The sequence below is a fragment of the Zosterops lateralis genome (assembly GCF_965231275.1).
Source record: "Zosterops lateralis genome assembly, chromosome: 18".
NCBI classification, from domain to species: Eukaryota; Metazoa; Chordata; class Aves; order Passeriformes; family Zosteropidae; genus Zosterops; species Zosterops lateralis.
This window is the reverse complement of record NC_139778.1, coordinates 2561664-2585282: the sequence shown is the minus strand read 5'-3', so window position 1 is coordinate 2585282 and position 23619 is coordinate 2561664. Positions and strand designations below refer to the sequence as shown.

Below are 23619 nucleotides of genomic sequence, written 5' to 3'. Positions count from 1 at the left end.
GACAGCTCATGCTAATATGGCACACAATAAGTGTGATTAACTGATGTCCTGACACATTCCCTCCTGCCAGGCTGTCACAGGGCAGGGACATGCAGCAAACAGCCAGGCAGGGATGCTGGAACTCACTGCAGGAAGATTTTCCCCAGGACACTGGTCAGACCCCTTGGAACAAGAAGGATGAGTGTTTCAGCTGCTCCTAGAAGAATAGTAAAACCTTTTTCTGGAAGAATAGATCTAAAGGCAATAAAATGTTGGAATTCCAACAGATTTTTCCTTAAAATAAAGCCATGCAATGTAAAAAATACTAGACAATACATAAACTTACAAAATGAGAAAAATGGTACAATGGGAAACTCTGACGTTCTTAGGATCACAGAATAAATGGAATTGGGAGAGACCCACAGAATCACCAAATCCTAGATTTCTAGAACGATTATTAACTTTAATATTTCCTCTCATGCCACAAAAAAAACTATCCTATGTGCTAATGTAAACAACATAAAACTATCAACATAATACTTTTTATTAAATTAAAAATTAAAGAACCATCTTCCACATTGAAACAATTCTTCACCATTGAACCCCTCTCCTCTTTCACAATTTTGGATTTTTGAACCACCAAACCTTGCCAGACCAAAACTAATTCTGAAAACATCACAGCAGTACACAAAGCTTTTTGCTCTGCAAAATATTGATATGACACCTCTAGAACAGTAATTCATATGTGAATTCTCTGTCAGACTGATATCCAGAAGTACTCAAGAAGTGGGAATGTAATAAGCAAGCCACAGGTCCAGCCCCACTTCAACACCAGGGAAAAAGCTGTTTTGGGGCACAGATTGGGCCCAAATGCCCCTCACCAGCTCCTCTCTCATGCTGGAGTCTTTCTACACTTGGCCTTTGAAGAACCATAAAATCTAAGATGTTATTTTCAGCACATGTGTTCGGTGGTGAGAGCATACTGTGAAGGCAGCTCTTCCTGTTCACACTCCAGCACTTTATATTTCCAACTTCCTGTAACTATTCACACTTCCTAATAACAGCTGGCAGTGAATGTGCATTCAGTGAAGTTCACACAGACTCAAAAAATACCAATCGTCATGACCATAATAGTAACTTTCCTGATAAGATGACATTTACAGGTAATGATGTAGTAGACCACTGGTAAGTCCCAGGTTTAGAAGTATTGACTCACTCTGTGCTTTCCTAAGGGTATTAACTTACACTGTATATAATACAATAATAACATAATCTATTATACATCTTCTGTGCTTTCTCCAAAGGTATCACCAAATCTGAAACCTAAAAACACCTGGGTTTCCTTTTGTTGTTTTTGTTTTCTGGGTTATTTGGGCATTTTTTCTTTGTTTGTTTAGTGTTTTGTTTTGTTGAAGTGGCTTTTGTTTGTTTATTTAAACAACAGGCTACTTTCTACAATTTGTATGAGTCTGTATCAAGTTATTGATCTAAGGGTTAGCACCACTAAAACCAAAGCAGAATTAGGGCAGCAGTTTGTTTTTTTAAGAGTCCTGATGGTTTAAAAAGAATACAAAAGGTTTCTAAAAACAATTTCCAAAGCCTCAACTCATGCAGTAGGGTGTGAAGACCACCCAACTCAAGCACATCCAATGTACAGTCTAACAGATCGTGCAGGCAAATGTTATGGGCTCTGGAAGAGCAAACAGCAACTCTGAAAATTTTTTAGCTACACGTCTGCTTATTGGTTTTCTCCCCACAGACACTCAGAGTGCACCTCTGAGATCAACCATGTCCTGTTTGCTCTGCCAATGGTAAGACACCATCCACTGATAACGAGATAAGGGTTACCCTCTGCTACTACGGATGCTCTGAGGTGCATTCTTGAGTGCTGTCGGTTTTGAGTAAGAATTCACATGCATAATTTTGAAATAAACACGACTTAAAATAAGCACACCTATGGTCTTGGTATTTTTACTTCTTCTTCATACGTATTTCCATTGCTGTCCTAATCTAAGTTCCTGTTTAAAGCCAAGAAACCACCAGACAAGGCATGATGCAGACACAAGAATGTCTCTGATTTCAGTTACAGCCAAAGTTGTGCCCTGGCTCCATTTTCACCCCCATTTACAACGTCCTTCATTCAGGTCCTGTGGTTCTTCCATGCCTAAATGCCACCAGAATGGTGCCAACAAGACAAAGCTTGGGTGAGCACAAACCATCAGTCACTACATGACAGCCCAACCAGCCATGTGGATGCAGCTCCAGCACGACTTACAGGGTACTAATCCTTCAGGAATTTCCCACAATTCCTATCCTTGTGCAAAAGGAAAGACAAGTTTTTTGCCTTTTATGCTGTAAAGGCATAATCACAAAGCTTATCTTGATGCACTGCAAAAGAGGATAGGATGTGCTCCCAGGCATCTCACCCAGAATTCAAGTGAGGGTACAGTTGGTCAGGACACAGAATCCCGAAGGTCACTTCCAAGGGTGCTGCTCATATTTAAGATGGGCACACTCAAGAGAAATGTAGCAACCTTGTAGCAATGGCTTGGATTATGCACAGCAAATCTGTGTCCCAAAGAGTTTATCATCTAAATTAGAGTATTTTCAATGCTGCTTGTGAGCATGTGTACTCTGAATGCACCAGCGGAAGGGATTCTCTGTTTTTTATTAAATGGGTTAATTTATCTCCACCTGAACGTTTGCTTTCCTACAGAGTTATTAAACTGTCTGACTTTCAGGTGAATGCACAGTGAACAAAGGGCTGCTCCACTTTCACTTATCTAAATTCTGCCAGATCAATAAACACCCAAGCAGTGGAAACAATCTTTACAATTCACAATTAAGGCATCAAGTCTGACTGAAACCAGCCACGCTGCCAGCAGCTGAACGGAGAAACTGTACCAGAACAAAACTACCCCAGAGCACCCTGTACCTACAGCTCCAGCAACTGAGCACTTGCTTTCAGTTTCTTCCAACTCAAGCTCTACCCACATGAGCAGATACACATTAAAGACAGAGGTACCTGCAGAAATTACGTGCTAGACAGAGCTGAGAAACGCTGCAAAACCAATCCTCAGCTGAGGTTTGACAGAGCCTACCCAAACCAAATCCACTTCCCACTCCGCCTCTGCAGAGCACATCGCCCCAAGCTGATCCCAGCCTGCAGGAACCCCAGGAATGAGGCTGTCCCACCCCTTATTATCCCTTATTCCCAGGAATATGCTGGTCTCATCCTGCTGCAGGAGCTGTGGGATCACAGGGAGCAGCCACACGCAGGAATATCTAATCCAGCAGCCCAGAGAGAGCACAATGGAGTATTTTGTTACTCACTCGGGCTCTACAAATGGAATACCAGATCCCCAGACAAGGAGCACGCCATCCATAATTAAACAGCAAACTTGGGCATCTACCAGCAACTCCTCTCCAGGAATATCCAGCTGCATGCCACAACTGCTACCAAATGACACAAATCATGGAAGTTTGGCCTCTTCTGCTGACAAACAGTGACAAAGGTGTGAGAGAGCATCACCAGCTCTCTTTTCCCCACATTTTCTTCTGCTGTACATCTAAATTAAACATAGAGGCTTCCTGACAGAAAAACAGAGGTCTGAAGTATCTAAAAAATCTCATGCAAGTAACACCAAGAGTTTAGAAATTCACACTAATACAGAAATTGGAACGTTTCCTTACAAATACAACCAAAACTTTCTGAGAGATCCCCAGCACCAGATTGCCTGTCCCCAGGGAACAGCAAAGTATGCAGATAATTAAGCTTACTTGAGTTTACAACTTGTAACCTTCGTGTCATTTTATGGAAACAAACTGTATTTAAGGGAGGAAAAAAAAAAAGGAAGCAAATATTTACATTTTGACAACATACAACTTGTTCACATGAGCGACCACCAAATAAGTTCCCATATGTTATCAGGAGGAGGTTTACAGTCTGATGTGACCCAGTGTACACATCCTAGACTTCCAAAGGATGGCTCACATCCCGCTGTCAGCACTCAACAGCCCCCAAACTCGTCTTTCACTTATGGTTATTCAGCTCCTCTGCAACTGTTTTCACTGAAGTATTTTTAGCATCCATCTTCAAAACACAAGTTTTGCCCTCTGGAAAGAAGCTAATTGCACCACCAGCTTTCTTCCACGCTGTCCCATTTCCGTCGTCTTTCCCAATCTCCTCCCATTTCTTGAAGTCTTTCTTCCTCTATTTTTCCTAATACTTGACACATCCTTATTTCCTCAGTCATGCTTAGCCAAGTTACCACCCTCACCTTCCTCTATCCAGTGTCCTCACTTTCTCAACTTCATCTCCTTGTTTTCCTTCTCACTTTTGACCGATTCTTTCTCCATCACTGGTGTCACTCCACCACTACAAGCAGCTTCTGTCCCCTCTTTTTCCCTACAACATTCCCAGCAGACTCTTCCCTGCCCATTTCCCCCATAAAACTGTCAAACTCATAGAGCACACCAGGAACTATGCAACCTACATGACTGAGGCTTGTCAGTTCCCTAAAGATCATGACAGGACCTTCACAATGAAACCTGGAAGCCCTCACTCTGCCATAGAATTCCTGAAGGAAAGGAGTGGCAGGTAGCCTGTGATTCCAGCAACAGACACACAGATTATATGGATCCATGTCTGTGAAATCCTCAAAGCTCTTTTTATTCCAGGTATCACAGCGTGGAGGCAGGGAAGTCCACCACCAACCTTATGAAAATGGAAATTAAAAGCATACAGAGCACACGTCTCACTTTGGGTGGGGGCATCGACACGAGCCAGAGATATGAGTATTTGTAGGGTATTTGTAGGACAACACCCTAAAATGATAAGGGCAAACGGCTCAGCATTTGCATTTTGTTCACAAGGAATAGTTTCAAACTTTTCTCTTTTAAGGACAGGGAACACACGACCTACTTCCACCCATACCCATCCACCCCCAGCCCACCTCACAAAGATAATGCTCGTTCCCAATCCGTTATCCCTATTGCACAAGAGGATGGGAATATCAGGAACATCATCATTGCAACCTCCAACTCCAACACCTGACCACAGGCCAACTTCACACAGCTCCAACAGGTTTCCTTGGGACAACGTAGGGTATTACAAAGGGGTATTTTTTGGTTGGGAAAGACACATTCCAGCAACAAGTGTTCCCTAAGGAAGTCTCTCCAGTGATGGAGGTGACAAACACTAACAGTGTGTCCTGCACAGCCAGACCACACCTGCACAGCGTCAGGAAAAGCAGGAACGGGGCAAACGCTCATCCAGATTTCAGTGTAAACCTTCCAAAGGGGATATTCCACATGCCTGTGCCGTTCCCAAAGACATCTGCCCCTAGAGCGACCCGCTCGAACCCTCCATCCCCAGCCACTCTCTCGGGGTCTCCTGTCACCTCACACCTCCCTCCACAGGTCCAAGGAATCCCCGGGACGCCTCAGGGGATGGAGGACAGGAGTGACAGCCCTGGGCGGCAGCTCACCAAAACCTCACCCCCCAGAGCAGCCCCCCATTGAGGTGACAGCGGGGGAACAGCCCCAGCCCCGGGCGGGGGCCAGAGCCGGGGATCCAGGGCTCTCCTCACGACCCGCGGGACAGACGGCCGGCCCCGGGCGGGGGTGTCACCACAGGGCCCGGCGCTCCACCAACACCACGGGGGAGGGACCAGGGATGTCACCAGCGGGTCCCCGCACCCGCCGCGGAGCGGATCGGGGGTGTCCCCTCACATCCCGGGGGACGGACCCCCACCCCAGGCGGGGGTGTCAGCCCCGAGGGAGGGACCGGGGGCCGCGGGGCCGGGCTGTCACCCGCGGTCCGGGGGTCCCGTCACCCCGGGGGAGGCGCGGCGGCCCCGGTGCATCACGGGGCTGGGGAGGGGGGGTCGCTCATCCCCCGCCCCTCCCTCTCCCCCCGCCGCCCCCGGCCCGCGCCGGCCCAGGCCGGTTCCAGCCGGTGCCCGCGCGTCCCCCCGCGCGCCCCCGCGCGCGCCGCACGCTGACGTCAGGCGCGTGTTGGCGCGCGGGCGGGCGGGCGGCGGCGGGGAAGCTCCCGGCTCTACGTACGTGTAGTGCTGCGGCTTCTCGGGCTGCGCCTGCAGCGCGCTTGCGGCGCTCGCCGGCCCGGCCGCGGCGGGGCCGCCCGCCACCGGGCCCTTAGACATGCCTCCCGCCTTCCGCCGCCGCCGCCGCCGAGGAGACCTTTATTATTCACTCTGCGCGGTCCGCACGGAGGGCGCCGCGCGCAGGCGCCGCCGCCGCCATTGCCGCCCCGGTGGCGCGCGGGGCGGGGTGGGACTTGTAGTCCCGCCGCGCGCGCGCCGCCCGCCAGCCCGGGACGCGGCGGGCGGTGGCTTCCGGCCGGCAGGACTACAACTCCCAGAGGCGGCCCGCGGCGGCGCCGCTTCCGCGCTTCCTGTCGCGCGGGGCGCGACGGGACGTGTAGTGCGCGGGGCTGTGGGGGCGGTGCGCCGGGGCGCCCTCCGGTGGTGGGGCGGGATCGGGACTGAAGAGCCCCTAGCCCAGGGACGGCACCGACCCGCGGGGAGAACCGGGACCCTGGGCGGACACCGATCCCCTGAGGGTGAGGAGCGAGCCACGAGCCCGTGGAGGAACACCGACCCCTGACGGGACACCGACCCCGGGGGCGGCGCAGCCCGCTCGGCCCTGCCCCTGCCGGCCGGTTGGGAGCGGGGGGAGGCCGGCCCGGGCGGCTGGTGAGGGGCCGGGAGTTATTTGTGTCAGGCGACCTCACTTCCTTCCTCCCCTCTCTTCCTCTGCATCAGGGGCTGAGCGTGGCCGCGGGACGGCGGCCAGAGGGTTATTTTAGTGCTGGCATCGCTGATCGCTGCGCGGCCCTCCCCACCCACGGGACAAGGCCGCGCAGGAAGTGCCCGGGAATAGCACTGCGGGCCGGGGAGGAGGAGGATGGGGAGGAGGACGGGGAGGAAGGCCCAGCGGAGAACCTACCTGTGAGCAGGGACACCGATGGCACCTGCCTGCCGGGACAGCGGAGCACGGGCTGCCCGCCCTCCCCGGGGACAAACCCCCCACCCCAGAGCAGCGGTGTCCAGGGGATCAGCCGAATTCCCATGTGGAGCGCTTCCTCTGCCAATTAACTTCTCTCCCAGGGGAGGAAATGATACAAGTTTCTTTTAATAGGACTTTGATCTCTCGGGGCTCCGCACAGGACAGCTCCTGGCGCTGGGATCTCCAGCGGTGTGGGAAAGGGCACAGCATTTATCGGGCAAACACCTCTCTTGCCTCTGCCAGCCCACATGGGGTGACCAACGTTAATAATAAACTTTAGGCCTGGTCTCTGCAGCTGGTTTGGGGAGGCAAATCACTTTTTAAATTCCCATTCATACTGATTTAGTATCTGCTGCAGGCAGGCTTGTCCTGAGGTGATTTAGTAGCTTATTCCCAGGCATGTGCAGGAATAAGTCACAGTATATCAATACCTTCTTATTAATCTAACCTCCATGGGAAGCTTGGAGCACTGGAATTATGCAGCTCCTGGTCAAGCAGGGCTTTTCCTCAGTTAATGCATGTGCAGGTGTTTCAGTGAGTATTTATCTCCACACACACCTGTACACCCAACCCAGAGCTGCTGTCAGCCACGAAACCTGCTGGAAAACCCACTCAATTATTGAGGGATCACACTGAAAACACCACCAACCCACACTCTGTCCAAAGGTATTTGGATGTCACAGGCTCCAATCCCTGGTAGCTGATGTTTACTCTCCAACCCGGTGCTGACACTGTTTCCTCTTCCAGTTGTTTCACACATCAACACGCCCTGACAGGCGATGGGGAACGCTGAGAACACTCCAGGTGACGTGCCCAGGCTGCATTTATTCCCACCTGTGCTGACGTGTGCTGGTTTGCCCTCCTTGGCTTGTGTGTACACCTGTCCCTCACCCTGCTCCACCCCAGGGGACGTCTGGCTTTTCTCCAGCATTTTGGAGGGCAAAAAAATTTAAAGTATCTCTAAAATGAGAAGACCGAGTAGCCATTGCTATGAAAACTGGAGAAGGAAATAATTAAAAAGACTCTGAACTCCTGGTAACAAAGTTTCACCCGGCTTCCTGGCATTAGTGACAGTGCAGGGAGCTCTCTAAAGTAACAAATTAAATGTATTAAACGCTGTTACCACCAGAACCAGTTCCTAATTTTATTTTCCCTGAGCATAAACAACTCAGATGAAAAGGGGATTTCCCTTTCCACCTTCCAAAACAACGCAGTGAGTGTTTACCTGCACCTCCACATGGATACACAGCTTTTTGCCTCTGATAAATAATTAACATATTTCCTTTAGCAGAGAGAAAATGAAGCCGAAAACGAGGACCAGAGACAGGGGAGACAACATCCCTGGGGCAGCCATGGCCTGGGCACATGTGACAGTCCTGTCACACACGGTGCCACATCTGCTTGGGTGAATGGAGGAGCAGGACACGCTCCCAACACATTCCTGACGTGCCAAGCTCCATCCTGGCTCTTCCCGCCAGGCCAGCGCTGACCCCGAGGCCGAGGATGCTGAGGCTCCTGTGGACAGTGGGTGATCCCAGCTGAGCCCCACGTTGGGGAGCTCATGGACGCCTTGAGGAGTCTCTGTTTGTGTTCCCTGTGCTACGTGCTACAACTTCGGGGCATTTGGGACCTGTTCTTCTTGATCCTGGGAGCCTTCCCGTGGGGGCAGGGACCTGTCTCCACAGTCAATGCAAACACAGTAAAATAGCGATATAAAACAAGGTATAACTTAAGGCAGCAGTTTTCCCTAAAAGACAAGATATTTTATTGAATTGTTATTTATCTTAGGAAGATAAATGCTAAGATGGTACCAAGAGGGAGCATGAAATTCTGGATTTCTACTTGCCATGAAACTTTGTGATTGGCTTTGGGGATGGAGGTGACCCACAGAGTCGGTGCGATTTGGGGAATGGCAGCGAAGGGGAGCTGAGCCCCAACTCCTGAACGCCCCCAGGGCCAAAGGTCAGGCTCTGACTGGAGGCAGTCCCATCCCAGCCCTGCTGCCCACCGCCAACCCAACTCCTGTGACAACCCTTCCCCGGCAGCTGGGATGACAAACCCGGGCGAGAAGTGCCGGAGGCGCTGCCAGACCCGCTGCCCTTGCGGGGCCTCCGCTCGCCCCCACGGCCACCCCCGAGCGCGGGTGTCGAGCGGCCGCTCACCGGCGGCTCCCGGGGGAGAGGGGGCGGAGGCGAGGGGGACCCCGCGGCCCGGCCCTCGCCGCTCGCAGCCCCCGCCGGACGCCTCCGCTCCGCGGGCCGGGGCCGGCGCTTTGCGGCGGGGGCGGCCGGGGCCGGCCGGGGGTGCCCGGGGGATCCCGCGGCGCCGCCGCCGCTCGCCCCGCTCCTATTGACTTCCCATTGTGGAGCTTCGCAACAAAGGGTAGGATCCAAACCCTGTCCCGTTTCGTCCAATCAGAGCGCAGAGCGCCCGCCCTCCACCGATTGGATCCTTCTCCTCCCTCAACACCCAATCGGACGCCTACTTTAACAACCAATCAGCGCCCGACCACGCGCCCAATCAGCGCCGGGGAAGCGGAGCACGGCCTTTGTGTGTGGTGACGCGACGACGACGGCGGAGGTCCCGGCCAATAGCGCGGTGCGTTGCTTACAGGCATTGTGACGTTACGACGCCGCGCGCGCGCCCCCACTATAAAAGGCGTATCCCCGCGGCGGGGAGGGCGCAGTGAGCGGCGCGGCGGCTGAGGAGCAGGTCGAGGTAGCATTACAGCGTAGAGACTTCGGCGCGCAGCGCTACCGGCACCGGTGCTTCCTTCTCTTCCTACCGGTAAGTACTGGACAGCGGACGCGTTCCGAAGCGGGTGGTGTTGCTGTCTGGCCGTTCGCGGCCTTGGATTCTCCCGGAGCGCGGCGGACAGGCCGGGCCTTGCCTACGTGCCCTGAGTCACGGCCGGTTCCCATCCCCCCCCCATGGCACCTCCCCCCCACCCTGCAGCGGCCCGGGAGGAAGGAGGAGGCGGCGTGACTCAGTCCGCTTTCCCCGGGGAGGGGAGCGGCTGGGCCGCGAGGCGGGGGCGGTGGGGTAACCGTGACTCCTCCCCGTCCCGGGGGAGGCTGCTGGCTGCCTGCCCGCGGCGGGGGAGGGGGGCATTTAGGGCTTGAGGGCATTGGCCGCTGTGTCGTCGGGCCTGGGGGTGACCTGGGGAGAGCCGAGCCCCCGTGTCACGCGTGCCTGTCTCTGTAGGTAAGTGAGGAAAAATGGCCCGTACAAAGCAGACCGCCCGCAAGTCCACCGGGGGGAAGGCGCCGCGCAAGCAGCTGGCCACGAAGGCGGCCCGGAAAAGCGCCCCCTCTACCGGCGGCGTCAAGAAGCCTCACCGCTACAGGTAAGGCCCTCGGCTCGGCCCCGGCTGCCGCAGCCTCTGCCCCGCCTCACCGCCCCCTCTTCTATCCAGGCCGGGAACCGTCGCGCTCCGTGAGATCCGTCGTTATCAGAAATCAACGGAGTTGCTGATCCGCAAGCTGCCCTTCCAGCGGCTGGTCAGGGAAATCGCCCAAGATTTCAAAACAGACTTGAGGTTCCAGAGTGCGGCCATCGGCGCGCTGCAGGTACTGCTGAGGGCCGGCCGGGCCGCGGCGCTGGGGGAGCTGCCCTGAGGGTTTCTAACAACGTTTCTTCTTGTGCTCTTGGAACAGGAGGCCAGCGAGGCGTATCTGGTGGGTCTGTTTGAAGACACGAACCTGTGTGCTATCCATGCCAAGAGAGTCACCATCATGCCCAAAGATATCCAGTTGGCTCGCAGGATACGGGGAGAGAGGGCTTAAGTGAAGGCTGTTTTTATGGTGTTTTGTAGTTAATTCTGTAAAATACTTTGGTTTTAATTTGTGACTTTTTTGTAAGAAATTGTTTATAATATGTTGCATTTGTACTTAAGTCATTCCATCTTTCACTCAGGATGAATGCTAAAAGTGACTGTTCACATAAACCTCAGTGATGTTGAGCCTCGGGCTCGGGAGTGACAAGTTGCTAATATGCAGAAGGGATGGGTGTTCTTTCTTGCTTCTCATGCATGTTTCTGTATGTTAATGACTTGTTGGGTAGATAAACTTGTAAGGTACTAGAATTGATATAAATGTGTACAGGGTCCTTTTGCAATAAAACTGGTTATGACTTGATCCAAGTGTTTAACAATTGGGGCTGTTAGTCTGACCATGCATCACTGTGATCAAATGTGGACTTCCTTCAGAGGGTGAAACTACAAGTCTTAACCACAGTGTAACTTACAGTTTCCTAAAAACGTAAACCTGGCAGCTATAGAATACACTATGTGCATTTATAATAGCTATTTTATATATTGTAGTGTCAACATTTTTAAATTAAATGTTTTACATTCACACGTGAGGAGTCTTTGTCATTTGGTTTGAATGGGCTTGAAGAAGCTTCTGCCTCCACCTACAGTTTCCTGGAATCCTGGGCTGCTGCTGCAACTTGACATCAGCTGGCACCAGAATGGAGAACTTTTGGAGATTTTGTGCAGCCTGAGCCCTCGCTGCTGCCACTAACAGTGGGGCCCTACAGCTGTGTAGGGTCCAGGAGGACTCCCTGAGGCTGCAGGGGCTTTTGGGGGGGCTTTTCTCTAATCAGGGCACAAACTCACTTTCCTTCTTTCCAGTGGATTCAGGGGAAGTTTATTTTGGAATTGTGACTGGTCTGCCTGAGGGAAAAGCACCTGGGGGGGAGTGTTCCCATGGGATTGGGCTGTGCCAGTCGAGGATCTGTACAGGGGCAGCAGCTGATTGTGCACCCTGGGGAGCAGATGGGCTGCTGAGCCCAGGGGGTGGGAGCTCCAGGGGCTTCACCTTTCCCATCCAGGGTTTTTTTGGATGGAGTGGGATTTTATTCCGACCTCTGCTTCAGGCTTGGCTAAGGCAGGTCTGGATTCCTGTGCTGCCAGACCCTGCTGGGCTGTGGTGGAGAAAGGTGCTCGGCCTGCACCTGAGCCACGGGTAATTAACACTGAACGTGGAGGGCAAGGCTGCTGAGCCCTGCCAGAACAGGCTGCACAGGTAAGGCTGGACGTGTCACAGAAAGCACACAGGGAAGTGGTTGAGCCAGCCTGGCTTGATTTATTCCAGCAGAAGTGCTGTGGTGTTCCGGGAGAAGAGGAGCAGCAGTTCAGAGCAGACTCGGGTAACTTGGCACTGGCTGTCCATGGTCTCCCACCATGAGGGTGAGGAAGAGTATGAAAACCATCCCAAGTCGCTCTAGGCGTCAGGGCCTGCATCCCTCAGCTGCCGCTGGGACAGTGCTGCCTCATCCTGCGCTTCTCCCTCAGACAAACCACTCCGTGTGCTTAAATCCTGCAGCTGGAGGAACAGGCACTTCCTCACCCACTTTGTTACACAACCTTCTCCTCATTTCCCTGTTGTACACTGCTCCAAACCCAGCCCCTGCCTCAGAGCAGCATCCTGCTGCCATCCTGTTCTGAAATGATAGGTTTTAAACATGTATCTTCCGATTCTCCCTGCTAAAGCTGTACGGGAAAAGATTCCTTTGATACAAAGTAATTAAGCTGACAATTTAGACACAAAGTTAAGCACAAACTTTAGGTGAGGCTCAGTGATCTCGGGTCAATCACCTGGGCAGTTCTTTCCAGGGTACTGCCTGCCAGGAATGTCTCCATGGGAAATCTGAGGATCCTCAGTAGCCCATGTAATTCAGGAAGAACCACACAGCTTGCATTTAGGCCAATTGAAAATGAAAAATTCCAAGTCATGGAATTTGTATGTGAATGTTTGGTTTGGTGCAGAGCTGTGATATCAGCCTGAGCTCCTGCAAGAAAATTATGTTTAAAATAACCCTTGAAAACAGTGTTTCCTCCAAGTCCTTTCTGGAAACAATGAAGCATCTGGGTATGCCGTAGGAGCTGTTTCTTAAAATAAAATCATTGTCTAGTGGTCCTAAAAAAACTCCAAAAACCCCACACCAGAGAAATAGCAAAGTATCTCTTCATCTTAGTAACCTCAACAAAAGGAATTAAGTTGCATCCTGCATGTGGTGGACCAGAACAGAACTCCTGCTATTCCCCGGTGTGACTGATGGTAGCTGAAGCCATAAACCCTTCCCTTACCGATTCTCCCGATGATTTCCTCGCATTCTTGCTCAGAACTGGATGCAAACACCAGGCAGTCGAACGTGCTCCCATCAGGGCTCTCGGGGGAAGAGCTAAAAATGGAAACACGTCCATTATCCAGCACAGCTCCGAGCCCAGCCCTGCCTTCACTGCACCAGGGGCCCTGCGGCTGCTCCGGACCTCGCTGGGTTATTTTCCCAGCCCACGTCCCCCTGTCCCCCATCCCGGGGCCCACAGGCAGCGCTCACACCACACAGAAGGCAAAGATCCTGGGGCTCCACGTGCAGCGTCCCACGCAGGAGATGGAGGGGTAGGGATGGCGGCACAGGAGCTGTGCAGGGGACAGGAAGGGGCTGCTGTTTGGGGCTGTGGCCAGTCCCTGTCAGCCCCATTCCTGGTTTATACTGTCCCCAGGACTCCTCCAGCCGGGCTCCTCATGCCAACAGATTCCCGGAGCTTGGATGTCACTCACTCACCTTGGAAGAAGCCTTCTCCTGCACAAGGACTTCTGCCTCCTTCACATCAAATAAAACGTCCTGCAGGGGGAATGAGGGGGAAGAAGCCCTGATCAGCACAGCCCTGAGCTCTGTTTTTAATCAGACACTCACCAGAGATTATCCAAATGCAGAAGTGATGAAGCACAGTCAACCCCAGCTTCTTCAAGTGTCCTCTGTGCTGCCCTTTTATCCCCCACCACCCAGTGCTTCCACACTTCAATCTTTTCACAAACAACCTGCAGAGGCTCAAACAGCTGTGACCTGGGCCCTAAAGCACCCCTGGAATCAGGCTTCCCAGGGTTTTTAAAGTGCTTTTCTGCATGCAGTTGCATTTATTTCATCAATGCCCTTTCCTATCCTGGCTGCCGAGATGCTTCTGACCTGAAAAAACCCCACAGGGGTCATGGGGTGGCAAATATTCAGCCAAGCCAAGTGAACCTGGAGCTGGCAGGAAAAATTATCCATGGCAGAGACCCCGTTTCCCTGCATTCTCTCACAGAGAGAGGATGTCCCCAGCCCTGGATGTCATACTCAGGACGTCCCCAGCCCTGTTGCTCACCTGTGCTGCCAAGTCCCTCTCCAGCACGGCAGGGATGGCCCCCTCCAGCACCTCTTTGCCACCATACTAAAATGGAATGGGAAGCAGGGAATAACCCTTGGACATAAGAAAAGAACTCCAGAAGAGATGATTCACCCCATGGCAGGTCTCTGCCTCACAGCCTCACCGTCCCAACGCTGGTCTGGCCCAGGTACCGCAGGTTGTAGAGCAGCCTGGGGAGAAAAGGGCTTGGGGGCATCAGGGAAAGGACCCCACACATCCCTCCACATCCCTCCTGCTGCTCTTTGCAGGGGAAGATGCTCCCAGCCCCCTCCTCACCTCCAGGCCATGGGGGCAGCCTTGACCCCACAGCCTTGAGCAGAGATCTGGGATAGTGTGGGCACAGGGCTGCCCCGGTGCCAGGACTCTCAGCCCAGCCTGGGGGCTGCCCATGGCCTAGACCCACCTGCCCCCCTGCAGCTGCCGGGGCTCCCCCTCGCCCCTGTGCCGGGGGCTGTGCTGGAGCTGGAACTGGGGCTCCTTCTCCTTCAGGGCCTTCAGGTAGGGCAGTAGTGGCTCAAAGATGCTCCCGTCGTGCCACCGCCACCGGAGCAGGCGGAAGGTGAGCGGTTGTCCCTTCAGTCTCTGCAGCACAGCCCCAGCCTGGAGGGAGGAGGGAGCAGAGGGGAGCAGGGGGCAGGAGAGGGGGGATACCCCAGCCCTCTGTCCCCACCCACCTGCCCGGGGAAGGCGTATCTCAGTGAGCAGCCATTGATCTCATCGAGGATGTCACCGGCCAGCACCACCTCGTCCACCTCTGCCTGGCTCTCAGGGAGCACCTTGGTGACAAAGACTCGGCCATCCACATACCTGGGGGTGCAGCCAAGTCTCAACTCAGCCCCAGGGACCCTGCCTGGATCCCCTTTTGTACCATCCAAGACATTTCACCCATTTCACCCTGATTTTCCAATGCAGAGAAAAGACACCTTATGGACAGCAGGTACTGGCAAGGCTGAGATGATGGGGAGAAAAGCACCCAAGACAGCCCCAATGCTCTCAGCATGATATTTATTTCCATTTTTGGGGCATTTTCAGTGCTGTGATGACCAGAGCCTTCTGGAGAGTGGAGAGGAGGATCAAGAGTTCCTACCTGAGCACCATCCCCAGTGCTCGGCACGGGACTGTCTCATAAGTACTGCACACCTGAAAGACAGTGGATCGTGACAGTGGCCTTGGCAATGGCCCTGGGACATCCAAGGGATCCTATCCCCTGGATAATTTCTGGCACTGACGCCAACCCAGAGCTTTGGGAGCCCAGGAAGAGGCAAGTCCCAGTGCCCCAGGCTGAGCTGGGCCCATCAGTGGCTGCTCATCGTTGTCCTCTCTCAGGATTCAGCTGTACCCAGGCCCTGCAGGGACAAAGCTGCTCTATGGATGGGACGGCAAAGCAACAGCAAACCCTTAATTCATTGTAGAGCCCTCCTGCCTCACCCCACATGTCCCCGTGCAGGGGGGGACGCAGCTGCCCCTCCCCAAAGCCGCTGCTGTTTGCAGCAGCACTTACTGTCACATTGCATTAGCCAGGGAGCCCAGACACGGCCAGCTCGGCCCGGGGCACTGGCTGTCAGAAATGCCCCAAAGCCAGTGGGATCCCAGGCTCTGCAGTAGCACCACGGTTCAGTGCATGCCTTGACCAGTCCCAAAGCTGCCTTGAGCTTTTTGGGGATTCTTTTGCGTTTAAAAGGTGGTGGAGGGATGATCTTCATTGTTAAAAGACATGAAGGCGTCCCTGCTGTTCTCAATAACACACTGATGTTTCACTGAGCAAACCAAGAGTGAAACCAACTGATGCGTAATCTGTGTCAGCCCAGGGAAATGGGGATTATTTTGGCAAGAAATCAGGGACGAGAGCATGGGAAAACTTCACTTCTATCAGCGATTTAGGCCTGGGTGGTTCTCTTGCTTGGTTTTACTCCCAGGAATGCTGTGATCTGCTCCAGATGATAGCCCAGGTACCCGGCAGGATCCGACCTCTATAGCAGAGGCAGCTCTGTGTCCTGGTGAGCCTGAGCCAATTCACCCCAGGGTGCGTGGCAATCGCTCCCCACTAAACCATTCCTTATCTTCCTCATTTGACTTTTCAGGGCGGGCCAGGTGGCAGAAGGAAGGCTCCCAGGAGTGATGGGCTCTTACCGGCAGCAGCCAGCTCTCGTCCAAGAAGCTGCAATTCTGCAAACAAAGGAGTGTCAGCACCATCCGTCCCAGCAAGGAAGGGGCCAGAGCCCCACACTGGCAGCCCTGTGCTGGTCACCACCCCACTGATTGATTCACCACTGCACCTGGAGGTCCAGGGAGAAATCTATCTCTGCCAGCACCAGCAGCAGCGAGAGGAAAGGCTCTGCAGAGGGAAGGGGATGGAGGGGCAGTGTCACTGCCAGGTTCCTGGCAGCCACAGCCTCACAGGGACATGGCAGAGGACAGAATAAAGCCATTTGCAGTGTAACTCATGGCAGTCCTGGGAGCAAGGCCTTGAAAACATCCTAGCACCATGCACCCAGGCTGCTGCTGGAGGCCCATCCCAAGCTCCTGCTGCTGGCACAAGTGCACCTTGGTACCTTTTTTCCCCAAATTCAGACCAAAGCTGGCAGCAAATTCTACTGTTTCTCCCCTTAGAAATACAGCCAAGCTGCCCAGGCTCTGCTACACAAGCCTTGCAGTAACACTGCTGGGTCTGCAATCTGCTCAGGCACCAGCAGCACGAGTGATTTATAAACCATTGACGTACAGGTTTAACATGGGGTTATTTATCATAATCAAAAGATTAAAGGCTTCCACCCTGGCCTGGCCCCCCAAGGAGCACGGCCATGGATGGATGGAGTGCTGCAGCCTGTCAGGGCAATGCAGCCATTTAAACCCCTGTGCCACCCCTCAGCCCAGGCCCATCCAACACAGCCTCCCCTCAAAGCCAGGCTGAGTCTGCTTAAGGCAGAATCCTGGGTATAAAGGAATAACATGGAAGATACTTGAGAAACAATTTCCCTATCCCATGCCACTAAAGCCAACTTAGATGGATTCGAACCCTATTTAAATATTTACACCTTTTTTTTTTTTCCTTTTCCCATCACTGCAGCAACATATTTAGATTCCAGAGCTAAGTTTGGATTAGAAAAATCACAGTGGACTCTTCCCCCTCCCCTGCAGCAGTGCAGTGCCACAACACAGGCCGCACCATCTTACCCCGGAGATCTTCACTGCCGAGGACGGAGCTCCCTGGATCATAAAACTGAAACGCAGTGAAATAGCACAGATTACGCCTCTGTTTCACCGCCCATCGCGGTGTGTAGCATCTCCCGCCCCGTGCCGCACCTCCAGGAGCCGGGGGGTCTGTGCCAGCTCCCTCACGGCCCCCGCCAGCACCTTCCCCTGCAGAGCCAAGCGCAGGAAGCATCGCCCCCGGCCCTGCGCCGTCCGCGTCCTCTCACAGCCCCCGGCCCTCCGGATGCTGATGGACAGAGGGCTCGGCCTGTTTGGGGACAAGGGAAGCGGCTTTGGCAGCACACGGGAGCATCCTCCCGGCACCGGGGGCTTTGGGATGAGCCTGTCGCGACAGACACCACGACAGCTCAGACTTTCACCCCGGTCTGGCTCGGGGGGCTCACCGGCCGCTGGTCCCCGCGGGGAGCTGCTCCAGCCAGTGCCAGTAATCCCGTCTCCGGAAGGCCCAGGCTGGTTCTGCGGGAGAAAGGAAGCGGGAGGCCCCTCGCCGCGGGCCCGGGGGCGCTGGCACGGCCCGCCCGGGCACCCAGGGTCACTCACGTCGGAGGCCTTTGCGCAGGACGCTCTCCAGGAGCTGGCACAGCGACACGAGGTGCGGACAGGTGTCGGTGCAGGGGCCGCCGCCCTCCCGCAGCCGCAGCACCGCTCCTGTGAGGGGGAGAGAGAGAGAGCGGCACCCCTGGGTGCCCAGCCGGGGAAAGGATACCCCGGGACAGCTCTGCAGGGCCCCGCGGGAGAGTCCCACACCCCGGCCCGGCCCGGCCCTCCCCGGCTGCGGCCGCTGAGCCGGGCAGGAACTCGGGTAAAGTTCCTCGAAGCCCCAGCGCGGCCCCGCCGTCGGTCCGGTCAGACCGGTGCCGTGCCGGCCAAAGGAAGGAGCTGCCAGAGGTGCCAGGGGCCCCACGCTCACCTTTAAGGGCGCTCAGCAGCGGCTCCTTCCTGGCCATGGGCTCGTCGTCCCCCAGAGCCAGGCGGCGGGACGGGAACCGGGAACGGGGAATGGGGAATCGGGAACCGGGAACGGGGAATGGGGAATCGGGAACCGGGAACCGGCCCCGCCCCAGCCCGGCCCCACGGGCGGGGGGAGCCTCACACACACACACAGGTGTACGTGTACTCAAACAAAGCACAGGCACCGGTGTACACAGGTGTAACGCAGTGACACGTGTGCCTATTGGGCTGTACAGATATATAAACTCCATACATACAGATACATACACACAGATATATAAATTCCATACGTCGTATCGGCAGAACCTGTATATATAAGGCACAAAACAGACACGTATTTATATATCTCTCTCTCGTGTGTTAGGACAGGCTTTGGGATATGGATACGTGTGGTATAAGGCTTCGGTGCCGGCCCCGCCGCAGCTACACACGGGGGGTGTGTGGGCGAGCGCTTGGCCTGTCCGTGGGGATGCCCACCAGGAACAGCCATCCCGAGGACCGTGAGAAGGGGCGGTGCGGGGCTCGGGGGCAGTGCAGGACCCACTGGGGGCGGTGCGGGGCTCACCGGGGGCGGTGCGGGACCCACCGGGGGCAGTGCAGAGCGCTCGGGGGCGGTGCGGGGCCGATCGGGGGCGGTGCGGGACCCATTGGGGGCGGTGCGGGTTCCACCAGGGGCGGTGCGGGGCCCATTGGGGACAGTACAGAGTGCTCGGGGGCAGTGCAGAGCGCTCGGGGGCGGTGCGGTGCCCATTGGGGACAGTACAGAGTGCTCGGGGGCAGTGCAGAGTGCTCGGGGGCGGTGCGGGGCCCATCGGGGCAGTGCAGAATCCTCGCGGGCAGTGCAGAGTGCTCGGGGGCGGTGCGGGATCCACCGGGGCGGCGCAGCTCGGCCATGGCGGAGCCGGCGGCTCCGGGCCGGTCCCCGCTGCTGGCGGCCGCTCTCCGGGCGCACGAAGCGGCTTTCGGGGCTCCGGCGGCGCTGGCGGCCTGGGCCCCCGGCCGGGTGAACCTCATCGGAGAACACACCGACTACAACGGCGGCTTCGTGCTGCCCATGGTAAGGGCCGAGCGCCCCGGCCCCGGGCTCTGGCCGTGTCTCCCTTCCCGATCCTCCGGGGATCCTCGGGCACGGCCTCCCCACTCCTGTCCCGGGATGTTCCCTCAGGACACCCCACCAGGACCCTGAGGGATCCCCTGGGATCCCCGGCAGGACCGTGGGCTCGGGAGCCAGAGCTGCTGCAGCCCCCCCTGCAGAGCAGCTCCTCACCCGCCTCTCGGGGGAGGCGATTCTCCTCCAGCCACCGCTCCGAGAGGCCGAATGAAGCCTTTTCTCCGCAACTTCCCGTTCCCGGAGAGCGATGTTTTGGTGGCAGAAATGGTTCAGAACGGTTGGAGCTTCCTGCTCCTTCCGAGCCCCTTTGGCTCAGCGGGGCTGTCCCCACTCAGTCCTAAATCAAACCTACAGCCCGATTCCTGTGAGGGGTCAGCGGAATTCCCTGGCTGGGAAGAAAACTTCCCGAAGCCTCTCCCATTCCTGACGTGGTTCTCACTCCCCCGGAGCCCAACAAGCTGCACCGAGCTGGGGGGGCTCAGCCACAGCATTCATTGGGAGGACTGACCCCTGTGTGTGAATAAACAGGCAGAAGTTTAATTCTGTGCCAAACCGGAGTGTGCAGTGGGGGCTCAGGGCTGTTAAAGAGAACACTTGGATGCTCCAGCTGTGGGGTGAAGCAGCCACAGCTGTCCCCTGTCACCTCTGGGGATGCTCCCAGGGGTGCTGCAGGGTCTGAGCCCCCCTTCCCCACGCCAGGCCCTGCAGCTGGGGACGGTGCTGGTGGGATCCCCCACGCAGGACGGGACCATCTCCATCGTCACCACCTCGGCAGAGGCAGACGAGCCCCGCAGGGTGGAGTTCCCGGCCCCGGGTCCCGGCAGCGCCCTGAGCCCGGGGCTGCCCCGCTGGGCCAACTACGTCAAGGGTGTCATCCAGCACTACCGGGGTAAGGCCGGGCTCAGGGCGGGTCAGGGCCCCCTGGCAGGGGAATGGTGTTCACATCCAGCTCCAGGGCTCTCCCAGTGTCTGTGTAATCCTGCAGCTCTGCCAGGACCAACAAACTCAATCTCAGCTCCAAAGCCCCTCTGTGCTGTGGGGCTGCCGGGTCACGCTCTGCTGTGGGTCACCCCGTGTTCTGAAATGTTGCACTTGTGTCATACCCTGGAGCTGTGGGGCACACACAGCCCTGCAGGGGTTCAGGGCCCCCCTTTTCTCTTCTCTTCCTGCAGGTGGTCCCGTGCCAGGCTTCAGCGCTGTCATGGCCAGTGACATCCCCCTGGGCGGGGGCCTCTCCAGCTCGGCTGCTCTGGAGGTGGCTACTTACACCTTCCTCCAGCAGCTCTGCCCTGGTAAGGCACCAGCCCATCCTGGGCCTCGGCATCTGTTTCCAGGTGGGAGCTGGAATGAGGGGGGTGCTCTTAGCTAAATCCCACAGCCCTTGGGAAAAGGCTGCTGTGAGTGGGTAACAGCCCTAGCTGGCATTGCCCTGCCTGTGTGGTTCCTCTGGCTCATCCAGCCTGACCTGCCCAGACCTCTAAAGTCCATGGGGATTTTCTGGGGCTGGCCCGGGGAATGAGACGAAGTTCCCTTGGGGGCATCCTCTCCCTGCCCTAATGCCCCCCAAAATCACGATACCTGGAACACCAATGTCAATTATCACATCCAGCTGGATCTGGGGCCCAGGCTGGCACAGATGCCATGCAGTGATGCAGGAACAAGTCCCTGCAGCTGCAAAACCCCATTCTGTGAGATAATAACCCTTTGCTTCCATGTTTGCTTCCCCTGCTCCCAAGCAAGGGACAGAGCTGCAGGGGGTGCTAAGCTGTGTGTGTCTGCTGTGGCACAGATGACGGGGATTTGGTGGCCAAGGCACTGGCATGCCAGAAGGCAGAGCACGAGTTTGCTGGGATGCCCTGTGGGATCATGGACCAGTTCATCTCCGTGATGGGCAAGGAGGGCCACGCTCTGCTCATCGACTGCAGGTCAGGCCCAGCTCTGGGCTCACTGTGCTGTGCTCACCTCCTGAGCACTGGGGATCAGCTGGCCCTGTGGCCATGAACTAAGGGCAGGAGGGCAGGGAGAGGTTAACCCTTGATCCCAGCCCAAAACCTCATCATGGGGGCAGGGCAGCCTGCACTTCAATTCCTCCTTGTCTCGATTCCTTCTCCTGGAACCTTTCTGCTACTTGCCTGGGCTGTCTTTCCTGCTGTCGTTAGTCTCTCTTATGGAACGAATAATTGGGAGGGAGCGAAATGCTTGAGTGAAACCCTAAACCACCTGGACTTTGCCTCTGTTCGGGATCTGCCCTGCCACGTTGCCTCACTCAGGTGTTTGAGATCCGGGGCGGGCAGGGGGGTGGGCACAGGCTGAGCTCTCCCTGCAGGTCCCTGGAGACCGTCCTTGTCCCGCTCACCGACCCCGGCCTGGCCGTGCTCATCACCAACTCCAACGTGCGGCACACGCTGACGGGCAGCGAGTACCCGGCCCGCCGGCGGCACTGCGAGGAGGCGGCGGCGGCCCTCGGCAAGGCCAGCCTCAGGGATGTCACCCTGGCCCAGCTGGAAGGTGGGGACAGTCCCCCCCTCCTCTCTGGCCATTCCTTGGGGCATCCAGGGCTTGGTGCCCCACGGGCTGAGACCTGGGGCAGGCGGGTGGGTGCACACCCTGGGATGGGAGTGAGTGTGCTGAGGGCAGAGAGGCTTTGGCACAGGGCGATTGCAGGATGCAGCCCCAGAGCATCCTGCAGGCTGTGGGGCTTTGCTGCAGGGACACAAATGTGTCTGCAGAGGCCAGGGGGCTTTGCTGCAGGGACACAAATGTGTCTGCAGAGGCCAGGGGGCTTTGCTGCAGGGACACAAATGTGTCTGCAGAGGCCAGGGGCCGGCTGGGGGAGGAGGTGTTCCGGCGGGCCCGGCACGTCATCGGCGAGATAACACGGACAGCACAGGCAGCTCAGGCACTGCAGAACAGGGACTACAGAACCTTCGGGAGGCTCATGGTGGAGAGCCACAACTCCCTCAGGTGAGGATGACCCGGGATGATGCTGACAGCCCTTCTAGGCAGAGCTGGGCCAGGATCTGCAGCGCCCAGCCAGTGGCTGCACCAGGACACAAACTGGAGCTGTCGGTGGTGCAGGGGTTGTGCCCAGGGTGCAGGGCAGGGCAGAGCACGGCTCTCCTCTCTCCAGGGATGACTATGAAGTGAGCTGCCCGGAGCTGGACGAGCTGGTGGCAGCAGCCCTGGAAGTGGAGGGGGTTTATGGCAGCAGGATGACCGGGGGAGGCTTTGGAGGCTGCACGGTGACACTGCTGGAAGCTGGGGCTGCAGACAGAGCCCAGCAGCACATCCAGGTACGTGGCAGAAAAGCCCCCGGAGACTGACTGAAAGATCCCAAGGGAACACTCAGGGACACAGCACAGGGATGCTGTTGAACTACCACTCCTGAGCCATTTGGGGTTGGTGGGACTCATCCAGGGCTAGCCCTGGGTCTGTGGATGCTCTTGCAGGCAGTTCAGCACTGTGCCAGCCACAGAGCCCTGCCCCAGGACCTCACTGCATTGAGAAAGGGAATAAAAAGGTGCTGGGAGAGCTTCAGGAAGGGAAATCCATCTACAGAGAAGTGATCTGAGCTGAGCTTGGGCACTGCTGAAATGAACACCGGCAGTTACAGCCCAGGAAAGATCTCAGTGTTCTCTAAATCAGCACCTTGGCATGCACAGGTAGCTGGAAATGCCAGCAGAGTGGGGGTGTCAGGACATGGGGCCTCTGAACAAGGCAGAGCATCATTTTGCTGCTCTATGAGATCACGGTGCACCCTGTGAATATCTGGGGGAGGGGGAAAGAAGGGGCAGAGGAGGGTCTAAAATGAGGAGAGTTACAGTACAGTGAAGAGTGGAGGTGGAGTGAGTGTGGAACTGACCAGCAGGGCCTTTCCCTCCAGCTCTGGCATCCCCCAGCCTTGACTGCTCCTCTTGTTTTTCAGGAGAAATACAGTGGCACAGCCACCTTCTACCTCACCAAGCCCTCAGGAGGGGCAAAGGCTCTGCCCCTGTAGAGGAGTGACCACCTCACCTGGGAACCTTGGGCTGGAATTGCCTCCCTCCCCAAGGCTTTCCCAAAGGGATCAGTTTGTCCATCTCCATTATTTGCCTAATAAAAGCAAAACATTTGCACAGTTGTTCTGTGCCCATGTGAGCCA

At 56.0% G+C, this 23619-nt stretch overlaps 4 protein-coding genes and 1 long non-coding RNA gene across 5 annotated transcripts in view; 3 read left to right on the top strand and 2 right to left on the bottom strand.

Annotated features, from left to right (window-relative positions):
• UNK (unk zinc finger) overlaps positions 1-7942 on the bottom strand; it is a gene marked incomplete at its 5' end in the record, with an annotated part of 47777 nt that extends 39835 nt beyond the window's left edge. Inside the window, 2 exons of the mRNA XM_083874709.1 lie at positions 6952-7105; positions 7846-7942. Coding sequence (XP_083730835.1) covers positions 6952-7105; positions 7846-7942 — 251 coding nt within the window. The remainder of the gene's footprint in view (positions 1-6951; positions 7106-7845) is intronic.
• Positions 7943-7971: 29 nt separating this feature from the next.
• On the top strand, positions 7972-8825 carry LOC310916639. The gene is made up of 2 exons (XR_014591328.1): positions 7972-8224; positions 8300-8825. It is a non-coding gene; the product is annotated as an uncharacterized lncRNA (long non-coding RNA).
• An 825-nt stretch (positions 8826-9650) lies between these two features.
• On the top strand, positions 9651-11368 carry H3-3B (H3.3 histone B). Its single transcript, XM_083874859.1, has 4 exons — positions 9651-9798; positions 10216-10357; positions 10427-10580; positions 10668-11368. Exons 2-4 carry the CDS (start codon positions 10230-10232, stop codon positions 10794-10796), a joined length of 411 nt encoding a protein of 136 aa, XP_083730985.1. The 5' UTR covers positions 9651-9798; positions 10216-10229; the 3' UTR covers positions 10797-11368.
• Positions 11369-11853: 485 nt separating this feature from the next.
• Positions 11854-17587, bottom strand: LOC310916914 (uncharacterized protein). The gene is made up of 13 exons (XM_083874800.1): positions 17507-17587; positions 17378-17423; positions 16480-16538; positions 16334-16369; positions 15291-15343; positions 14878-15010; positions 14607-14803; positions 14328-14373; positions 14162-14227; positions 13582-13641; positions 13354-13436; positions 13103-13197; positions 11854-12338 (listed from the first exon to the last, which is right to left on the bottom strand). Exons 5-13 carry the CDS (start codon positions 15299-15301, stop codon positions 12304-12306), a joined length of 726 nt encoding a protein of 241 aa, XP_083730926.1. The 5' UTR covers positions 15302-15343; positions 16334-16369; positions 16480-16538; positions 17378-17423; positions 17507-17587; the 3' UTR covers positions 11854-12303.
• Positions 17588-19259: 1672 nt separating this feature from the next.
• GALK1 (galactokinase 1) lies at positions 19260-23598 on the top strand (the record flags this gene model as incomplete). The annotated part of the gene is made up of 8 exons (XM_083874389.1): positions 19260-19424; positions 20178-20367; positions 20651-20770; positions 21268-21403; positions 21805-21986; positions 22292-22442; positions 22609-22771; positions 23404-23598. The coding sequence occupies 8 exons, from the start codon at positions 19260-19262 to the stop codon at positions 23473-23475; spliced, it is 1179 nt and encodes a 392-aa protein (XP_083730515.1). The 3' UTR covers positions 23476-23598.
• Positions 23599-23619: the final 21 nt, after the last annotated feature.